At 57.7% G+C, this 21,519-nt stretch overlaps 2 protein-coding genes across 2 annotated transcripts in view; one reads left to right on the forward strand and one right to left on the reverse strand.

The window, feature by feature from the left end:
- The first annotated feature begins 7,877 nt into the window (after positions 1-7,877).
- Positions 7,878-15,414, forward strand: PRSS27 (serine protease 27). The gene is made up of 6 exons (XM_021667204.2): positions 7,878-7,987; positions 11,253-11,279; positions 11,883-12,045; positions 13,362-13,633; positions 14,433-14,602; positions 15,026-15,414. Exons 1-6 carry the CDS (start codon positions 7,942-7,944, stop codon positions 15,317-15,319), a joined length of 972 nt encoding a protein of 323 aa, XP_021522879.2. The 5' UTR covers positions 7,878-7,941; the 3' UTR covers positions 15,320-15,414.
- Positions 15,415-19,324: 3,910 nt separating this feature from the next.
- Positions 19,325-21,519, reverse strand: part of KCTD5 (potassium channel tetramerization domain containing 5) — a 28,757-nt gene continuing 26,562 nt past the window's right edge. Inside the window, exon 6 of the mRNA XM_012441970.2 lies at positions 19,325-21,082. Within this exon, the coding sequence (XP_012297393.1) occupies positions 21,053-21,082 (30 nt within the window). The 3' untranslated portion in view covers positions 19,325-21,052. The remainder of the gene's footprint in view (positions 21,083-21,519) is intronic.

Here is a 21,519-nt window from a genome sequence, read left to right on the forward strand (position 1 = left end):
ATGCTCATCGGCCCCCAAAGTCTGGAGGTGGCCAAGGTGGCAGGGGGCTGGCATGTCAGCACTGCCTCAAACACAGGCACACCCAGCCAGGTTGCAACAGCACCTGGTCTCCGTCTCAACTTTACTCTGAAATTGGAGTGGGCACCAGAAACAGGGAGGGGCCAGGCAGCAGGAGCACGCACTTGGAGCCTGCGGGTGCTGGGGGGCTTCCTGGCCCCCAAGAGCACAGGGATGCTCGGGTCCAGGATCCCTCCCTGACAACAGGGAAGGGGGCAGGGCTCCCGTCTGTTCCCAGCCCCTCCAGCTCCAGAAAGTGCACAGCCCTGGCCACCTTTCCCCACTGCAGCCAGTGTCTTCACAGCGGCCACTCCATCCTTGGGACGTCCCTTCAGCTGTCATCCTTGGAATCCCTCTTGGGTTTCTCCTGATTGGAGTCCCTACATCCTGAATCTCTTGTCTTCCTCCTTCGCAGTTGACACCTTGTTCAGGTGAAGTATCTTCCACGAATCTCGGCAGGTTAAGGAGCTAGTGCGATAGCAGAGGGCACAATGATGGCAGTCCCAGGTGTCACAATGAGCACTGACTGCCCTCTAGACTTGGTGCACAGTTATCCTTCCAGAATCTCCCTTGCCATCAGCCTGAAGGTTTCCTTCACTGCCCACCCGTGTTCGACCTCTGCATTCCACAGACCACACCTTGTACTTTCTTGATTCACTCCTGTTACTCCTTTAGCTGAAGGGCATCTTTCCTCTGGTGGCTTTCCAAGAATTATGCACAGGGAGTACACTTTTTTCCTTGTTGTAGAGATGGGTTCTCACTGTGTCACCCAGGCTGGTCTCGAACTCCTGGGCTCAAGGATTCCTCCTGTCTCAGCCTCCCAAAGTGTTTGAATAACAGGCGTGAGCCACCAAGCCTGGCCAAATGTTTTGAGAACTTTTAAGCATGAAATGTCTGTTTTTTTTTGTCGTTGTTGTTTTGTTTAAAGACAGAGTCAGGGCCAGCACAGTGGCTCACACCTGTAATCCCAGCACTTAGGGAGGCCAAGGTGGGCGGATCAATAGGTGAGGAGTTCGAGACCAGCCTGGCCAACATGGTGAAACCCCCATCTCTACTAAACACACACACACACACACAAATTAGCTGGGCGTGGTGGCAGGCACTTGTAATTCCAGCTACTTGGGAGGCTGAGGCACAAGAATCGCTTGGACCCCGGAGGTGGAGGTTGTGGTCAGACAACATTGCACCACTCCACTCCAGCCTGGCGACAGAGTGAGGCTCTGTCTCAAAAGAAAGAAAGAAAGAAAGAAAAACAAAAAGCAAAGCAGAACAAATTAGCTGGGCATGCTGGTGTGCACCTGTAATCACAGTTACTCGGGAGGCTGAGACAGGAGAATCATTTGCACCCAGGAGGCGAAGGCGGCAGTGAGCCAAGATGGCGCCATTGCACTGCAGCCTGGGAGCGTGGGCGGTAGAGCGAGAGTGTCTCAAAAAAATAAATAAATAAAAAGGCTCGCTGTGTCACCCAGGCTGGAGTGCAGTGGTACAATCTTAGCTCACTGCAACCTCCGCCTCCCAGGTTCAAGCAAGTCTTCTGCCTCAGCCTTCCCAGTAGCTGGGACTACAGGTGTTCACCACCATGCCCAGTTAATTTTGGTATGTTTAGTAGAGACGGGTTTCACCATGATGGCCAGGCTGATCTTAAACTCCTGGCCGCAAGTGATTGCCTGCTTCGACCTCCCAAAGTGCTGGGATTACAGGTGTGAGCTACCACGCCTGGCTAAAAATGTCTATTTCCCTCTTGCACCTGAGTGAGCGTGTGTGGCTGTTACTTCTTACTGACCAGCACCCTTCCCTCTTCCTTTCTGTTAACAAACTCTGCCCTGTGGACATGTGTGTGGTCATGTGACCAGCCTGGGCCCATCTCAGGGCCCAGAGTCCCACTTGGCCAGTCACTGTTGTGGGAAGTGGGAAAGTTCCATTTTAAAGTTGCCTTTTTTTTTTTAAGACGGGGTTTCACCATGTTGGTCAGGCTGGTCTTGAACTCCTGACCTCAGGTGATCCGCCTTCCTTGGCCTCCAAAGTGCTTGGATTACAGGCGTGAGCCACCACGCCCAGCCGCCTTTCTTGTTAAAGAATAAGTAGGCTAGAAACTTTCTTAAGCCCTATCCTATGTAGCTGTCAGACACGCCATGCTTACAGGCACGTAGTACATTCTACGTCCTTGTACTTTAACCAGGATATCTGTGCTGGACGTGCTCACAGGCCTGTCCCAGCTCTCCACTGCTGTTACCTGTGTAGAAAGTTGTAAGTTGTTAGCCAATCGGGTTTTAGTTTAGATTGTGAGGTCTGGCTCCAGCCAACGGAGATCAGACACGGCAGTAAGGACGACCCCAAATGCGTGTTTTCTTGTGTTCACTGTACTCTCGTGGCAGGATGGCTAGCGAGGGTCCCCTTCCCGCAGTCCAGGAGGTAAAACTTGCGTAGCTGAAAGATTCTTTGTCTCAGTGCTGATTTTTCTTTTCTGTACTGAGCATCTGTTTCCAACAGTGTTCTCCCCTGGGATTGTCCACACTGAATGGGGCAGGGGAGGAGTTCCAGTCCCCCTAGTTGGAATTCCTTGAGGAGGAGACAGACCTCAACTGGCAGCCACATTCCTGGCTCAGGGGTCATTTCAGAGACTGGAGAATGTAGTCACCACCAGCAAGAGGCAGAGTCCTGGAGTGAGGAGGGAGCTGTTCACACCATCCTGGGCTCTGCAGCTCTGGCTTCCACAAGATTGCAGGAAGGCCCCTGGCTGCACACCCATTGCGTTCCTTGAGTCGAGGTTGCCCTCCTGTGACCTACTCTTGGAAAGAAATCCACATGACTACAGAAGCCCTCCCACCTCCGCACTGCCGAGCACTCTGCAGCTTTTTCTTCCAGATGATCTTGCTTCTTCCGTTGTTTTGAAATGTAAAATCTGTTCATAGTTATTGCACTTTCTACACATTTTTTTTTTTTTTTTTGAGACAGAGTCTCTCTGTCTCAGCCAGGCTGGAGTGCAGTGGCGAGATCTTGGCTTGCTACAATCTCTGCCTCCTGGGTACAAGTGATTCTCCTGCCTCAGCCTCCCGAGTAGCTGGGATTACAGGTGCCCACCACCACACCCAGCTAATATTTGTATTTTTAGTAGAGACGGGGTTTCGCCATGTGGGCCAGGCTGGTCTCAAACTCCTGACCTCAGGTGATCCACCCACCTCAGCCTCCCAAAGTGCTGGGATCACAGGTGTGAGCCACTGCGCCTGGGCTACCTGCTACAAATCTTTATTTTATATCCCTCTTTTTCTATTTTCTCGTATATCACTAGCCTTACCCATAATTACCTAATCTACATAGAAATGTCGTTTTTATGAATTCTATTGAGAGGGTACTTTATTTACCATCACCAAAGTAAGTGTAGTTTATTTGTTTTGGGATTGCTCGTTGGTTGGTTTTTGCAAATATAATAATCCAACCACTGACCCCTTTGTTCAAAATGCTTTTTCTCCACCAGGTGTGGTGGCTTACGCTTGTAATCCCAGCACTTTGGGAGGCCAAGGTGGGTGGATCACGAGGTCAGGAGTTCAAGACCAGCCTGGCCAAGATGGTGAAACCACATTTCTACTAAATATACAAAAAATTAGCTGGTCGTGGTGGCACGTGCCTATAATCCCAGCTACTCTGGAGGCTGAGGCAGGAAAATCGCTTGAACCTGGGTGGCAGAGGTAGCAGTGAGCCGGGATGGCGCCACTGCACTCCCGCCTGGCCGACAGAGTGAGACTCCATCTCAAAAAAAAAAAAAATGTTTTTTCTCTATTTAGGACTGGACAGACTTCCATGGGGGAAGTCCTTGAATCAAAGGGAATAACCATTTTAACAACTGAAGCCTCAGACAGACTCACCAGTTTACAGAAGGTCCATGTCCATCAGCAGGTCAGGTCCCTGAAGCTTTGACTGACAGCATTCCTGCCTGCGGTGCTAACTCCACGTGGGAGGGGTGGCATCTCCTTGCTATGGCTTTGATTTGCATTTATTTGTTTTTTTGTTATTTTGAAATGGAGTCTCGCTCTGCCACCCAGGTTGGAGTGTAGTGGCACAATCTTGACTGACTGCAACCTCCGCTTCCCAGGTTCAAGTGATTCTTCTGCCTCAGCCTCCCAAGGAGCTGGGACTACAGATATGTACCACCATGCTTGGCTAATTTTTTGTATTCAGTAGAGACGGGGTTTCACCATGTTGGTCAGGCTGGTCTCAAACTCTTGACCTCAGGTGATCAACCCACCTCGGCCTCACAAAGTGCTGGGATTACAGGCGTGAGCCACTGTACCCGGCCTGATTTGCATTTATTTGTTAACTGAGGCTGAACATTTCTCAGAAAGTCTGTTAAGCAAATTAGTTTCCACTTAAGCAACTTGTCTGTGTCCTTCATCCTTTTTTTTTTTTGAGATGGAGTCTCACTCTGTTGCCCAGGCTGGAGTGCAGTGGTAAGATCACGGCTCACTGCAACCTCTGCCTCCCGGGTTCAAGGGATTCTCCTGCCTCAGCCTCCTGAGTGGCTGGGGTTATAGGTGCCTGCCACCGTGCCTGGGTAATTTTTGTAGTTTTTAGTACAGACGGGGTTTCACCATGTTAATCAGGCTGGTCTCGAACTCCTGACCTTGGCCTCCCAAAGTGCTGGGATTACAGGCATGCGCCACTGTGCCTGGCCTCCTTCATCCATTACGTCTTCAGGGTCTCAGTGTTTACTGATCAATTTCTTGAGCACTTTAGAGGATAATGATGAAAGCACTTTGCCAAATTTCCCAGAAATACTTTTCCTATCATTTGCCTTTTTATTTTATAATCGATGTTGCTCGTATATTTTTAATGCATGGGCCACAGCGCTTTTCTTTGGTGACGTCCACTATTACTTCTTTGTTTCCTTTTTATCTTCTTACATGGCTCCCATTGAAGCGGCTGTGTCATCTGGGGTATATATCCTGGGTTTGTCGTTGCACGCCTGAAAAAGGTAGGACACAGACACACACTAGAAGTTCAGGAGTGGAGGTTTAACAGGCAGAAGAGAAAGAGGAACAGCTCTCCCTGTAGAGAGAGGAGTCTCCAAGTGGAAAGGATGGGCTGGCAGTGAATATGCTGGTTTGAGGACGGGGTGTCTGATCTACGTAGGGCTCACAGATTGGTTTGATCAGGTGTGACGTTTGTACAGCACACGGGGAAGGCTGGTCGCCCCACCCTAATCTTGTCATGCAAATGAATTCTCTTCGGCTGGTGCCTTCCTGCCCGCTTCTTACCGTACACGTGGCTGGCAGAGAAGAGAAGATGGAACTGCCATCTTGAGCATGTCTAGCCCCTGGTTCCTGCCAGTATTCATCCATGCAAGCTCCTGCTGGCTTGTCTATGACTGCAGCTCGACTTACAGGTTGCTCTTTGTTAGAAAATGATTTGGGGCTGCTTTTCATTAAAAAGAAAAGCCTTGGCTGGACATGGTGGCTCACGCCTGTAATCCCAGCACTTTGGGAAGCAGAGATCGGTGGATCACCTGAAATGAGGAGTTCGAGACCAGCCTGGCCAACATGATAAAACCTCATCTCTACTGAAAAAATTAGCTGGGCACAGTGGCGCGTGCCCATAATTCCAGCTACTCGGGAGGCTGACACAGGAGAATTGTTTGAACCTAGGAGGCGGAGGTTGCAGTGAGCCAAAATTGTGCCACTGCACTCCAGCCTGGTGACAGAGCGAGACTCCGTCTCCAAAGCAAACAAACAACAACAACTACAAAAAAGACTCATGCAAATCTTCCTGGATCTCAGCACCCTCTCTATTTGTTTGGTGGGGTGAGGAAGGGGCCCATTCTCAGCCTTGGGTCCGAGGGCTCCATGCAGGTCAGGCCTGGGTTCCTGACTCTCTAATTGCCAGTGTGGCTGTTTCTTGTTCTTCAGGAGCCCAGCTTTCCCTGGCAAGCTCGCTTTCTGATCCACATCTTGACTTCTGTCACTTGCTTGACTTTAAGGCAGAGCCACCCTTAGAGGAATGGGCTTAAAAGGAGGGTTGGGGAGCAGACACCAAGGAACACAGAGAAAGATGCCAAGAGGAAGTAATTACCTGAAAGGCTCTGAGACTGCCTATGAGATCTGGTGACCCGACCGTCGGGTGCTGGAGAAATGTGGTCACTCAGGCACATTGAAACACTTTCCAGGCCGGGCGCTGTGGCTCACGCCTGTAACCCCAGCACTTTGGGAGACCGAGGCGGGTGTATCGCAAGGTCAAGAGATCAAGACCATCTTGGCCAACATGGTGAAACCCCGTCTCTATATAAAAAAAAAAAAAAAGAAAGAAACATTTTCCGTGGTTTATAATTATTATTTTTTGAAGGGGTGGGAGCAGGGAGACGAAGTCTTGCTCTGTTGCCCAGGCTGGAGTGCTGTGGTGCAATTTTGTATCACTGCAACCTCAGCCTCCCGGGTTCAACCGATTCCCCTGCCTCAGCCCCGAGTAACTGGAATTACAGGTGTCGCCACCACACCCGGCTAGTTTTATCTTTTAGTAGAGATGGGGTTTCACCACGTTGGGCCGGGCTGGTTTCAAACTTCTGACCTCAGGTGATCCACTGGCCTCAGCCTATCCAAAGTGCTGGGATTACAGGTATGAGCCACTGCACTGGGCCCATCACGGTTTATAATTAGACATTTCCCTCACACTGTGAAGAGAGGTCTGTTTGGGTCACCTCTGTATTCCCCAAACCTGGGCAGTACTGGCTTCAAATCTGCCAAGGAAGGAAGAAGGGAGTGAAGGGAGGAGGGAAAGAAGGAAGGAGTGAAGGAGGAAGGGAGAAAGGAATCTCCTTTTTCTGCTCTTCGCCCTCCCTCCTTCCCTCCAGCCCCCCAGGGGCCTCCCAGCCCGCCTCGCACCCCCAACCCGGGAACTTCAGGGACTAGAGGGGGAGGGGAGGGTGGGAGGGGGCGGCCTAGGCGGAGGGGGGAGGAAGGGGGAGGGAGAAAGGGGAGGGAGAAGGGGGAGGGCGCGGCTAGGGAGGGCGGTGTCGGGAGGCGGAGCCGCGACCACGAGGCTGAGCGCGCCCCACCTGCACCCCCAGTCGCCCGCGCCGCGCCCCGCGCCCACCAGAGGGCAGCACTACGCCGTGCGCGGAAGAGGCCGAGGCGGGAACGGCCGCACCCCCAGTCCCGCCCGGCCCACGCGCACGCCCCCGACGCCAGTGGGGAAACTGAGGCCCGAAGCCTGGACCCCGCGGCCCGGCCCCACTCCGGCTCTGACGTCAGCTCCGTGCCCCAAATAACTTCCTCCCCGAGCCGCTTCCGCCGCGGAGCCGCGCCCAGAGCCAGGCGGGGACACCAAGACGGTCACCCGGCCCAGCCTTCCCGGAGCCGCTCCCGCCCCGCCCGCTGCCGGGAGGCCCCCCTCCCCGCCGGAGGGTGGCAGCGGGGCCGGGGTCGGCCGCCGGGCGGGGCTTCCGGGGCCTGGGGGCCTGGAGCAGGGTCGCCCCGGCCCCGCCACGTGCCTTCGCCTCGCTGCTCGCGGCCCCGCACGCCGCGGGCCTTGACTTCCCCCCGCGCGGCTAATAAATACTGAATGAACGAAGCTGGGCGGTCCGTTCGGGGTCTGCGGGGGCGTCTGGGTCAGCTCAGGGTCGGGGAACCGCGGCCAGCGGCGTCCCCCGCTGCGCTGGGGTGAGGGGTCTGCCCGAGGGTCTCGGGGTTCAGGGCCCGGTCACGGAGGAGTCGGCTCTGGGCGCTTCCTTCTGCGGAGAGGAGCAGGGCGGGCCGGGCCGACGGGTTGGGCGGCATACCCGGGCCTGTGCTCACCTCCGGCATAAAAACCCCACTTCATGGAGCCTGCACCTCGCTCGTGCTCCAACGCTCCTGCCACCGCTGACCCCGACCCTGCGCCCCAGCCAGGCCTGAGGACATGAGGCGGCCCGCGGCGGCGCCGCTCCTGCTGCTGCTGTGTCTTGGTGAGTCCCGCACGTGCAGGGTCGAAAGGCTCGGTTGCCAACGGGCCCCGCTGCGCTGCCTGGGGCTCGGGCTCAGCGCCCCCACGCCGTGGGCCAAGCCGGCGCTGCAGGACAGGCCATCCCTCCTGCCTCAATGGTGGGGTCCCCCCGGGCAGGTGGGAAGGCTCCAGATGTGCCACCTGGGGAACCCAAAGTGGAGAGGGCAGGGTGGGAGGTGTGAGCACAGGCCCCAGAGGACCCCACGGCCATGACTGGAAAGGGCCTCCTCCCACACCTCTCTGAGGGCACTGGTGTGCCAGCTCTGGCCAGGCTCCCTGCTTCCTGCCACCTTGGCCTCTCTCCCCCATTCCCTTGTGAGGACAGGGGCCTTCTGTGTGCAGGACGTGAACTCGGGCCTGCAGGGCTCCAAGTGCCTGGACCATCATCCTTGGGCTGGGAGGGCAGCTGAGCAGGGCTGCTGCCTGTGCCCGGAAGCCCCAGCAGGCTGGCTGCAGGTTCAGTAGACAGCTGGGGCCAGGGGGTGCAGCCGGCAGAGGGCCCTGTCCCCTGCTGACAGAGGAACCGGCGATGTGCCACTGTGCCCTCCTCTCTTGTTCCTAGGTCAGGGAAGCAGGTGCCATCCAGGAGGCCCCACCTGCCAGGTCCCTCCCTACAGGCTGGGACACTCTCTGCCAGGGAAACCCTCTCGAATTCCTGGGCCAGCCTGGCCAGCCTGGCAGCCACCACACTTCCCTGTCCTCAAGTTACCTCCCAGGGCTGGGTCAGGTCATCCCAGGCTGCAGCTCAGCCAGGACTCCGGGCTTCCTCTTTCTCTCGGGTAGGAGGGAACCACCGTGACCCCTCACTGGCCCAGCCTCCCCCTCCCCCTCCTCCCCAGCCTCCCAGCACAAGGATGATGGTGCCCTCTGAGCGAGCCATCTGCACAGGGGGTGGAAGGCAGTGACTGCCCCCCAAGCGGGGTGAGGAACCGAGGTCATTGCCAAAAAGGAAAATTCGGCCTGCAGTCGGCTCTGAAGCCATGACCGGAGGCTGGACTCCTGGACACATCCTCAGCCCCCAGCCCGAGGGTGACACCCCCACCAGGCCTCTGGCTGGTCTCTGCTAGCATCCTAGGCTCCACCATCCCAACCAGCTACCAGTGGTTCGCAGGCCCAGGGCCCAGACAATGCACCTGACAGCCCCGGCACTCCTGGCTGTGGCGTCCAGCCCCACCACTGGGCGCCCACCCTGAAGGGCCCAGCTCTCCACATCAGCCTTTCTGATCAGCCCCCACAGCCACTCTCGTGTCCCTCCACACAGACGCAGCCCCTGCCTTCTGGGAGCTCCTGGGCTGAGATGAGGCTCAATTCTGACTCCAGGGTGTTATAGGCAGAGGTCCCATCAGGACAGAGAGCTCAAGAGAGAGTGTGGGCCTTCCAAGATAGACAATGCAAGGAAGGCTTCCTGGAGGAGGCGGCATTCAGTTGGGCCTTGATCTCAAGACAAGGACTCATGGAGACCAGGAGGGAAGGGCATCCAGATCTGGGGGCAAGGGGAGAAAGCACTCAGAGGCCGGAAGGCTCTGCCTAAATGAGAAGTGCAAGGCTACCTTAGGAAGGAAGGATCTGCACAGGGAGGAGGCATCGCTGGAGGGGGCGGTGCTCAGACAGGGAGCAGGAAGACACAGCTCCTGCAGACTCCCAGAGGGGAGAAGGCCTGAGAGTGAGCGCCAGGGAGGACAGGGGTCTGTGCATGCCCTTCTGTGAGCAGGATCCTCAGGCTTGGAAGAAGCAAGGGGTCAGGGGTTAGACAGCCAAACTGATCCTGGCAAGGGCCAGGGAATAACCCTCCCGGGGTGTTTGCATTTTAAAAGGGCACCTAATTAGCACCAATTAATGAGCAGAGCAAGCAGGGCAGACTTTCCATTTCCATTGCTGACCTGGCTTCTGCAGGGCAGCCCTCTGCCTGTCCTGCACCTTCCCCACCTCCTCCTCCTCCTGTCCATCCACAGCTGCCCCCTCGCCACCTGCTGCCCCATCGCCCGCACCCCCCAGGGGCATCTCTGCCCACCAATCGTGTTGAGAAGTGTGCCCCCAGACTGTGAGGCAGGCAGGAAGAGGATGCTGTAAAAACCCTCAGGGTGCTTGGGCACTCCATGGCCACTTCCTGTCCCTGCAGCCCCTCCACTCCACGGGACTGGTTATCTTTTCCAGGCAGCGTGAAGACATGGTCTATGGCAGCTGGCCCAGCCCCCTGGGCCCCAGAAGGCGCTGGGGGTTAGAGGGGAAGCTGAGGACCGAGGTGTGGGGAGGTGGCTATTCTAACCCCTCCCCAGCTATGGGCAGATGTGCCCCCACGGAACCAGACATGTGGAGTGCAGGGTTGCTGAGAGGACTATTTCGAGGCCAGGCATTTCCAGGCCTTGCTACCCCGGGGCTGTACACTGTGGTCCTGGCTGGGGTCTCCAAGCTGGGGTAGAGGCTCCAGTGTTTTGTTAAAGGCCCAGCAAGAGGCCCTTTGTGTCCTGGGGTGTCAGAGGCAATGGGCCCCAGAACAAAAGTCCCCATCCTTGGTTCCCCTGAATGACCCCACACCTTACTTCTCTTCTTGGGCTCTCACCTTACCAGCACCAAAGCCCACCTTGCACGGCCCAGGAGGGGGTCTTAGGCCTCGCCTGCAGAGCCTGCCGCATGCCTGGGAGAGGGGTCAGCTCTTGGGACTCTGGAATCTTGGGAAGGCTGATCCCCGGTGGCCACTGCAAACCACTGTACCTCCTCTACCCTCCTGAGACCAGGGAGCAGCCTGCGGGGCTAGGGCCTAAGCCTCAGGACCCAAGTGAGACTTGGGAAAGAGACCTGCTCATTCTGGAGCAGACTGTGAGAGCCTGGGCAGCTCAAATGCAGAGGCAGCTCCCATGCCTCTTCTGCTCCAAGCTGTCCTGGGAGGAAAGGCTGACCCCATCGTGCTGGGGCTGGAGGCTGGACCCTCCCCACAAGCTTCCAGACAAGGATGGGTGTGGAACGTGGAGGGAGAGAACCCTTGCCAGGATGAGAAGGGGACATCCGGCTCCCCATGTGGCAAGGACCGTCCACCCTTGCAGACAAGCTCTGGCCCACAGGCCTGGACCGGAGCATATGGCAGAGCCAGCCCCAGGGGAAACTGCAGGCCCTTAGCCTCTCCTGCGAGACCCTCTGTGGACTGTCCCTCCAGAGTCCTCAGGAGCTGGGGAGGGTCAGTGGAGACGGGCAGCAGCTCGCCTGGCTGATCACCCTCTTCTCACTTCCAGGGACTCAGGGGGCCAAGGCAGCAACAGGTAAGCACCCAAGGCCCTGGGGTGGGAGGGACAGGAGCCACAGGGCTGAGCCAGGGACAGTCACACCCACAGGGAATTTGGAACACACATCACCGGGGAATTCCAGACAAGGGGAAAGTGGGGGCTGAGTGGAACTGGAGCCCGGAAGGGAGAGGAGGAGGAAGGTCCCGACAGGAGCAGGACAGGCGCCGAGGGCACCGATGCTCAGCACAGGACGAGGGTGGCGGGGCCTGAGTATCACCCTGAACAGTGACCGGCTCTCTCTGGGTCGCTCCCTCAAAGAGGGCGTGACACCCATTGCATCCTTCCAGCCACCTGTTTGGGTCAGGCCCTGGGACAAGATCCTTCCCCAGGTTATCTCAGTGCCCCCGTGGCCCCTAAGAGGCAGCTGTTAGGTTGCCCTTCCCAGCGAGGAGAATGAGGCTCAGGGGCAGCTGGGGAGGGTCGGCCTGTATCCCAGGTTACCCTGAAGCCCAGGCCTCCGAGGTCATCAGGCAGGTCAGGGGCAGAGGGCCGAGGACTGGAGTGTGGGGCTGGAGGCTGGAGCCTGGCCATGGAACCAGCCCCAGTGAGCACCCCCACCCCCTCCCCATGCTCCCCCAGCCTGTGGGCGCCCCAGGAGGCTGAACCGAATGGTGGGCGGGCAGGACGCGCAGGAGGGCGAGTGGCCCTGGCAGGTCAGCATCCAGCGCAACGGAAGCCACTTCTGCGGGGGCAGCCTCATCGCGGAGCGGTGGGTCCTGACGGCCGCGCACTGCTTCACCAAGTGAGTCCTGCCTGCCCTTGAGCCCTCCCGCAGCCGGTTCAGCACCGCGGACAGCACCCGCCGCGCCGCGTCTGCGGGAGACCTCCCTCGGGGGGGGCTCCTGGTCCAGCACCGCCGCCTTCCTAGCCAGAGGCTTTCCTTAGATCCAACCCCAGGGATAACTTCCAGCTGCAACCCTGCTCCTGCCTGCCTGCGGGAGGCATCTCGCACCCTCCTGACCCCTCCCATCCCTCCATCCTCTCCGTGCAAGTTTCGAGGGCTACCCGCCGGCCGGTCCTGGCCTCCCCATCTTGCACACACCTCAGCTCCAGAACACTCTTCCTGGGCGAACTCTGCTCACAAAGCCGAAGGACTGGTCAAAAAGGCCCTTCCTCCCCTCACCCATCTGAGCCACCCCAGCAAGCCCTGAGCCGAGGCCAGGCCACCTCGTCCACATATGCACCACCTGGCCCCACACCTGCTGGTGTCCCAAGCCCCTCAACTCACACCTCACCATAGGTCTAATTCTTTTAAACCCTACGTCTTTTTTTTCTTTCTTTTTTTCTTTTTGATCTTCAAAAGAATGTCATGACAAAAAAAAAAAAACAAAAAAAAACGTATTTTAAATTCAGATACAGCCGAGCACAGTGGCTGACACCCATAATCCCAGCACTTTGGGAGGCAAAGGCAGGCAGATCACTTGAGCCCAGGAGTTCAAGACCAGCCTGGGCAACATAGCAAGACCGCATCTCTACCAAAAATTAAAAAGAAAAAAAAAATAGCCAGGTGTGGTGGCACCTGTGGTCCAAACTACTCAGGAAGCTGAGGCGGGAGGATGTCTTGAGCCCAGGAGTTGGAGGCTGCAGTGAGCCACAGTTGTGCTGCTGCACTCCAGCCTGGGTGACAGAATGAGAACTCTGTCTCTAGGGGAAAAGAAAAATTGGCAACTCAGGCTGAGAGAGGGCAGGTCACCTGCCAGAGGCCAGCAGGCAGGGCTGGCCGTGCTGTACCTGGAGCGTGGTCCACTTGCAGCCAGCCTTGCAGGTAGGGACTGTGACTGTCCCTGCAGCACAGGTGAGGAAGCTGTGTCACAGAGAACTTGTTGGGTAACTTGCCCAAGGTCAGGCAGCGGCCAGGGGTGGAGGTGGAAATCGGAGTCGGGCGGTCTGGCTTCAATGTCAACACGCATCACTGCTGCACCTGGCTGCCCCAGAGACGGCTCTGTCTGCAGAGATAGGTGTGGGGCATGGTGGCAGCCAGAGGAGGAGCCCCAGCCCCTCCCAGGCCTGCCTCCACATGAGGGGCGACCTCACGTCGCCTCCTGCTTCTCCCACCAGCACCTCGGAGACGTCCCTGTACCGGGTCCTGCTGGGGGCAAGGCAGCTAGTGCAGCCGGGACCGCACGCCGTGTACGCCCGGGTGAGGCGGGTGGAGAGCAACCCCCTGTACCAGGGCATGGCCTCCAGTGCCGACGTGGCCCTGGTGGAGCTGGAGGCACCGGTGACCTTCACCAATTACATCCTCCCCGTGTGCCTGCCGGACCCCTCAGTGATCTTTGAGACGGGCATGAAATGCTGGGTCACAGGCTGGGGCAGCCCCAGTGAACAAGGTAAGGGGACAGAATGGGGGATGTGCTTTAAGAAGGCCCTAGGTGGCTTGGGGGCCACTCTGAACCCACAATCTTCCTGTTGCTGTATTAATACATACACATGGGACCAGGCGCGGTAGCTCATGCCTGTAATCCCAGCACTTTGGGAGGCCGAGGCGAGCAGATCATGAGGTCAAGAGATCGAGACCGTCCTGGCCAACATAGTGAAACCTTGTCTCGACCGGGCGCGGTGGCTCACACCTGTAATCCAAGCACTTTGGAGGCCAAGGTGGGCGGATCACCTGAGGTCGGGAGTTTCAAGACCAGCCTGACTAACATGGTGAAACCCCGCCTTTAAAAAAAAAAGAAAGAAACCTCGTTGCTACTAAAAATACAAAAATTAGCTGGGTGTGGTGGTGTGCACCTGCAGTCCCAGCTACTTGGGAGGCTGAGGCAGGAGAATTGCTTGAACCCAGGAGGTGGAGGTTGCAGTGAGCTGAGATCTTGCCACTGCACTCCAGCCTGGTGTCTGGCGAAAGAGCGAGACTCTGTCTCAAAAAAAAAAAAAAAAAATAGTATACACACAGTCTCTCCTCACACAGGTGGGGGTGGGGGGAGTAGCAGCAGACCCAGACAGAAGAGCTGGAGAAGGGAGAGAGGGGGACAGAAAGGGCCCAGCCCGCTGCCTGGGAGGGAGGATGTCCATCCCACAGCACCCTAGGCCAGAGATGCCCTAAACATGAGGAAAGGACAGGCAGGATGGCGTGGTGGTTCCCAGGGCTGAGTCCACTGAGCCCTGGGCTGTTCCGCCCCTCCCCAGACCTCCTGCCCAACCCTCGGATCCTGCAGAAACTCGCCGTGCCCATCATCGACACGCCCAAGTGCAACCTGCTCTACAGCAAGGACGCCGAGTTTGGCTACCAACCCAAAACCATCAAGAACGACATGCTGTGCGCCGGCTTTGAGGAGGGCAAAAAGGACGCCTGCAAGGTGGGGGCAATTCGGAGTCCACGGGCACTCAGCCCCGACCTCCGGGCCCAGGGCAGGGTGGGATCACGTCCGGCTCCGTGGGCTGTGCATTCAACCAGCTGAGCAGCTTGCTTTGAAAAAGCAGCTTCCTGGACCTCACCCAGAGGGTCGGTCAGTGGGTCGGGGGTGGGGCACAGGAAACAGCATTTTACACACACACACACACACACACACACACACACACACCCTAGGTGATCTGGGGAGACTGAAGAAATGGGCACTCTAGTCAATAGGATTGGCAGGGGAGAGGAGCCGGGCAGGGAGGCTCTGGGATGGGAAGGAGTCATCCTGTGGAGCCACAGGCCTACTGTGCAGCTGCAACTGAGTCTCTGGGAACTCCGGGTGGGCTCTGACGGTGCCTCTGTGTCTCCCCCACCCCCGCAGGGTGACTCAGGCGGCCCCCTGGTATGCCTAGTGGGCCAGTCCTGGCTGCAGGCCGGAGTGATCAGCTGGGGTGAGGGCTGCGCCCGCCAGAACCGCCCGGGTGTCTATATCCGTGTCACTGCCCATCACAACTGGATCCACCAAATCATCCCCCAGCTGCAGTTCCAGCCGGCGAGGTCGGGCGGCCAGAAGCGAGACCCCCGGAGCCAGGAGCCCCTCGAGCGGAGCTCTGCGCCCAGCCTGGCTGCCCACACCATCCTGCTGGTCCTTCCAGCGCTGCTGTTGCACTTCTGAGCCCCACCAGGCTTACTTGTAAATAGCGATTCTTTCTCCCCTCTCAAATATTATTTTATTTATGTTCCCTCAATAAAAACCCAGCCTGTATGCCAGCTGCCCACGTGGGGATCCCTGGGGAACGCCGGGGAGTGAGGAACTGTGAGTTGCAGGGCAAGGCCTGGGCAGGAGCCGTAGAGGGCTCTGGTCATCTCTGAATCAGTGGAAGGGAGCTGCAGCTGGCTCCCAAGTCGACAACGGCACCGGACCATGGGACCCCTGTCCTGGGCCCCACACAGGAGGCCACCTGCTGCCACCTGTGCCTCCGTTTCCTCACCTTGAAGGCCGCCCCAGGGTGGGCACTGGGGACAGCGACCCTCAGGGCCGTGCAGGAGCTGTCTGGCGGGCCGGCTCAGCCTCCCAAGCCTGCACTTCTGGCTGCCCATGTCTTGGTGCCACCCAACTTCTCTTTGCCATCAGCAGGAGTGGTGACGGCTGTCCCCTTGGGCATGTGCCCACACCTGTGCTTTTCTGCTCCACCGCTCCTGGCACCCTGGGTCTCCCTGTGCCCTGGCATCTCCCCTTGACCCTTGGCTCCTCTTCCTCTGTGCCCCATCCTTCAGTCTCCACCCCCATTCGGGAGTCCAGAACAGCACATCGTGGGGACGGGGCCAGGCTGGACTGCACATGAGTACATCACACCCACACACACCTGTGCACACATGCACCCCGTGCACATGCACACGCACACAGGCACCGCAGCCTGCACAGCGCCGGGAAAAAAGCAGGCCCTGAGTCTTCACCAAGCAATCAAATTGACACCTACTCAGTAAGCAGCTGCTTGGGGACCGGCCCTGGGAATACTGTGGGGAGCAAAACAGAAGGAATTCCCTGATGGGCCCAAGCCACCTCCCCGAGGGCAGCCCGGTGGCCCCCATGGGGCATTTCTTGCACGCCTTCCGCAGTCCAGGGGCGGGTGGGCGGGTCTGGGGGGCTCTGTGCGCACAGCCCCTGTGGAGCAGATGCTTGAAGTCCAGGTGGAGGTGGAGGGCAGGCCCAGGGAGCAGCACTGGGTGGTCCTAGCCGAGAAGTCACTGGCCAGGCCTTGCAGCCTCGGAGACCCCTAGGTGAACCTGCACCCTGCTCTGGGCTGTGTAAGGAGCCCCAGGCCCAGAGGTTAGGGGGAGGCTACAGGTTAGAAGGTCTCAGGAGGGCAGCCCCTACTGTCTCTGTGCTGAGACCCGACCCAGACCCAAGATGTCAACAGGCAGGTGCCTGTGGGAGAGGAGCAGAAAACGCTCTCCGCAGAGACCAGCGGGTGAGAAGGGAAAACAATTCTATTCCATGCAAATAACAGCTCATGAAGCTTGCTCTGAAAGGACGTTAGAAGGGACCAGTCCAGGTTGCCACAGGTTCCTTTTTCACCCTGGGGCGGGGGTGCAGCTCAGACTGCACACTGCCACCAAGCAGGGCCCTGAGCCATCTGCCAGGTGGGCGGCAGCAGGGCCCCCGCCAGCTCCAGGAGGAACTCGAGGGACAGCCTGGCACAGCCCTGTGCATGTTCTGTGGCTCCCAGGGAGGCAGGCAGAGCAGGCGGTAGCCTTCATTCCCAGGCTCAGCTGGCCCATGTGCACACGTACACACACACACCACATGCACACAACACACCCATGCCACATACAAAAAACACGTACACACACATGCACATTACACACAGGCCACGCCACACACCACACCACACACACACCCCATACCCATGCCACACAGGCATCACAAAACACGTGCACACAGATGAACATCACACATGCCACGCCACACAACACACATCACATGCACACACCACACCCATGCCACACACAAAACACGTGCACACATGTACATCACACATGCCACACCCCACATGATCACATGCACACACCTATGCCACACAGAAAACGTGCACATACATGCACATCACACATGCCATGCCACACCACACATGATCACATGCACACACCTATGCCACACAGAAAACGTGCACATACATGCACATCACACATGCCATGCCACACCACACACAGGCACACACAAAACACGCACACACACATGCACATCACACACATGCCAGGCCACACACCACACACACATCACATGCACACACCACACCCATGCCACACACAAAACACATGCACACATGCATGTCACACCACACCCCACACACCACACATCACACGCACACACACCCATGCCACACAAAACGTGCACACATGCACATCACACACATGCTATGCCACACCACACAACACACACCACACCCACATGCCACACACCACACACCAAGCACACATACCATATGCCACACATCACACACACACCACAAAGTACATATGCATGCCACACACACCATGTGTACACACACACACACACAGAGTAGGAGCCCTGGGAAAGAAGTCTGTGGGCTTGGTTCTGGCCAGAATTCTGGTGAGGGGTTAGCCACGGGCTGGCCCTCCCTGTGCCGGGCCCCGGGCCCAGGAACATTGGGGAGAAAGAGGTAGTCCCATCTTGAGGGGCACGGCTCGGTGCAGTGGTGCCAGAAGGCACCATCCCTCACACAGATGCCACATCAGGGCCTTGGTGGGTGGCTGCACTGTGGGGTCAGCTCTCCATGGCCCCAGCCGGCCACTGCCACCAGCTCTGGGAGGACAGAAGGTGCTAGAAGCCCCTGCTGAGTGAACACCAATAAATGCAGGGGCATCAAGGAGGGTGGTGCCAGCCCACAGAGGGCTCCAGTCATGGGCTCTGCAGGAGGCCCGGGGGCCGGGCACTCACGGGGGGCATTTGCACATGCCCCACCCCCACCTCTTCTTTGCCCCTCACGCCAGCCTCCTGGAGCTACTGGGCTGGGCCCTGGCCCCCCGCAGTGGGCAGGCTGTGTGGAGTCCAAGGTCTGACGAGGAGTAGGGCTCCCTACTCGCCCAGCAGCCCCAGCAGCCCCGAGCGTCCCCGGCTATAGGACCCAAACTGCACGGCCTGCCTCCTTCCTAGCCTTTTGTCAGGATGGGAGACCTGCTCTGGGCTTTGGCTGGGGCACCTGCCATGCTGAGGCCTCTCCCAAGTGCCCACAACGCTGTCTGGCCAAGGGGCCTCAATGCCTAGTCATGCTGCTGGTGGGAGTAGGGGGGCGAGAAGGCCCCTTGGAGCAGAATCTGGGTCTCTCCTCCACTCCAGTCCCTGTACCTGGCCTCATGCTGGGCACCTAGAAGCCCAGTCACCCACGACACCCCTCACAGGGCCCAGGGGTCAGGCTGGGCCGTCCACACACCTGCAAACAGGACAGGCAAGGCTGCTACAGACTGAGGCTCCGTGACCTTAGGCAGCCAGGCCCTGGGGGGGGACACTGAATGGGAATCTCCCTGTTAGGGAAGGGAGTTCAGCCACCAAGCCTTCTCAGAACAGCCACCAGGGGGAGTCACAGCAGCTGGGGAGAGGTTGCCAGGATCCCAGGACCTTCTCAGGAATCTCCTGCTGTCACCACCCGTGCTGCAGGCTAAAGTGAGGGAGGAGAGGTGGATGCTAACTTGAGGTATCAGGACTTTCAAAACACATCATTTGAGCAGGGCGCAACAGCTCAAGCCTGCCATCCCAGCTGCTCCGGAGGCTGAGGCAGGATTGCTTGAGCACAGGAGTTCAAGGCCAGCCTGGGTAACATAGCAAGACCCTTGCCGCTTAAAAAAAAAAAAAAATTTGCTTGTACATGGTCTCTGGTCCCCTGGGACGGGGGTGTGTTGTCTGCAGGAGGCAGCTGAGGCGTCCAGGGCGAGTGGGATGCAGGGATGGGTGGTGCAGCTCTGATCCAGTGGCCCCAGCCAGCACCCCGTGGACAGTCACATGGACGGCCCAGCTCCACCCCAGCAACCGACTGAGAGGCAGAGCCCTGCGTGGGCCGCATCGGCCAGTGGGGACGTGCGGCATGGAGGGCAGCGCCTTGGTCCGAGCGGCACTTGGGTGGCATTTCTGTGCATCTTAAGACCATTAACAGTTGCTACGTTGATTCATAAATACACAATTTTATTTGCTATTTCCAGGGGAAACTTAGGCATTAAACTGTAAGCTGATAAAATACGATACCTAAAAAAGTATAAAAGTATAAATATCCCCTTAGAATAAATTTTAGTGAATTAAGTCTTAGTATCTTTAAATTAAAAAAAACCCACAAGCCTATCTACTATGTCAAGGTCAAAAATCAAACAACGCTAAGCGGCCAGCGGCTCCCCAGAGAGGACACCCAGATCCCCAGTGGCCGGCTTCCTCCCCGGGCTCTGCTGGGGAGGACAGGGTCTGCCATGGCTAAGTCTGCCCTCTAGAAAGGCTTTTATAAATCATTTAAGCCAAACATTTAACAACATACAAGAGACCTTACAAAAAGGAGGAGGTAAGTCCTAATGCTGGAGAACTGGTTAATCAGATGACTGGCAAAGAGGATGAGGCCTAGGCAGGAAGTTTCTGGAAGCACTGGAAAGCAGACAGTGTCAGCGCCTCTGACCTGCACACAGGCAGCTGGCGGTCAGTCTGCACAGTGCCCCTTGGGAAGCCAGAGTTCCAGGAGCAAAGCGCTTGGAGCCCGTCCTGCATGCCAGGTCCCCAGACTCTGACAGGTCCCTACAGCCAGCTGAGAAAGGTCTGTTTTCAAAGCATGCGGGCAGCAGTTTCTAAAGGAATCCCAGCAGCTCCCAAGTCATGGTGGGCAGAGCCCGTGCAGGTCGAGTGAAGTCCCAAACGTCCCAGAAAGAGAGGGAAGGCTGCATAGTTACGCAAAGAAAAAGAGAGCGGCGAGGGAGAGGCATTTGTGATGCTCTGTAAACATCCCGGAGTTTCACCGTGACCCAGACCTTCAGCTCCAGAAGCCAGCAGACCGGCCTCCAGCCTAACCTCTATGCCAGGCGCTACAAGGCACTGACGGGCACCAGCTCCCCGTGAGCCTGCGGTGGGAGGCTGAGGCGACACCGCCGCCTCACGCTAACGGGTGGAACAGATCCGTCTCCACGCAGCAAACCCTGTGGGCGTTTCCAGAGTAGAAACACTGGGGAGTCTATCCACACGGAAAAGGGGCACAAAGTTCTCTCGCCTGGAAAATACAAATTGAGAAGCCTTGACTGTCCCGGGCTTGGTCAGGCAGGGTCGGAGCCTGTGTCCGAAGGAGGCCCGGCCTCGGAATGGTGCCGGGAAGTAGTGACGACGCAGAAGCCGCCTTTGTCAGAAGCTCTGCGAGGCTGAGAGAAACCAGTGGTCCCGCCTGGGAGGCAGAGCAGACTCCCTGACCGAGACTAGGGCCTGGCAGCCGGACCAGAGGCCACGACGCACTGGACACTGACGAGGCTGCAGCCGCTGCCTGCCAGTGAAGCCCAGGCTGCTTTTCCAGACTGTGTGTGTAGCACCAAGAACGCTTCCTTCACACGATCTTCAGGATCGAGCAGGCTGACCTGACTGGGATCGTCTGCCTCAGTCCCACGTGGCACTTGGAAAAAACAGAGTGAGGCCCCCACCAGAGGTAGCGCCCACCCAGCCGCTGTGCTCCCCCCACTTGGGGACGTCTGGCTTCGGACAGCTGGGCCGTCTCTCACCACCCACCTCAGAGGCAAAAAAGGATTCACACCCAGATCTCTAGAAAAATGATCAAAAGCAGGTTTCTTCTCACAGCCAAGCTTCCTGGACATGGCGGTTCATTGCTTCTTGGGAAAAAGTAAATCATTTCTTCAGTTGTCAATACTGTGTCCCTCACATCCTTGAACCTCGTTCTTGCAAAATCTGAAAAACACCACATGCAGAAAATGAGGACTCAGGCCTTGGACCGGGGAGGTGGCCCTGACGAGGCGCCCGCTCCGGAGAACAGAGCCCACAGGCCCGAGTCAACTCCGGGGGGTCCCTGAGCTGGGGAACCAAACACTACTGGCTAGGGTCTTGGGGACTCAGCCGGCAGGCCCAGGACCTACACTGGGGCGGCCAGCGCATCTCCAGGCCCCACACAGGGAGCACTCACTGTGCCCGGCGGCTCCTCCCAGGCCCACCTGACAGGTGCTAACTGTTGAGCCTCTTAGCCTGCTCAGTCCTGGGCCTCAGTCATGAAGTGCTACTTGGCCCTGGGGTCCCTCAGCAGCCCCCGTTCCCCAATTCAGAGACCCCTCCATTTCCTATTCCCACTGCAGCCCCCACCCCGACACCTGGACCCTTCTGGGGATGCCCCT

This window comes from Aotus nancymaae, unplaced genomic scaffold (assembly GCF_030222135.1).
Source record: "Aotus nancymaae isolate 86718 unplaced genomic scaffold, 86718_ANA_hifiasm-v0.15.2.pri h1tg000049l, whole genome shotgun sequence".
NCBI lineage: Eukaryota > Metazoa > Chordata > Mammalia > Primates > Aotidae > Aotus > Aotus nancymaae.

Bases quoted from the DNA above. Each gene is read 5' to 3' on its own strand.
- PRSS27 (XM_021667204.2), top strand. From the start codon at position 7,942: ATGAGGCGGCCCGCGGCGGCGCCGCTCCTGCTGCTGCTGTGTCTTG. The intron at 11,280-11,882 runs GTAAGCACCCAA...ATGCTCCCCCAG, and splicing joins GGGGGCCAAGGCAGCAACAG to CCTGTGGGCGCCCCAGGAGG. The intron at 12,046-13,361 runs GTGAGTCCTGCC...TTCTCCCACCAG, and splicing joins GCCGCGCACTGCTTCACCAA to CACCTCGGAGACGTCCCTGT.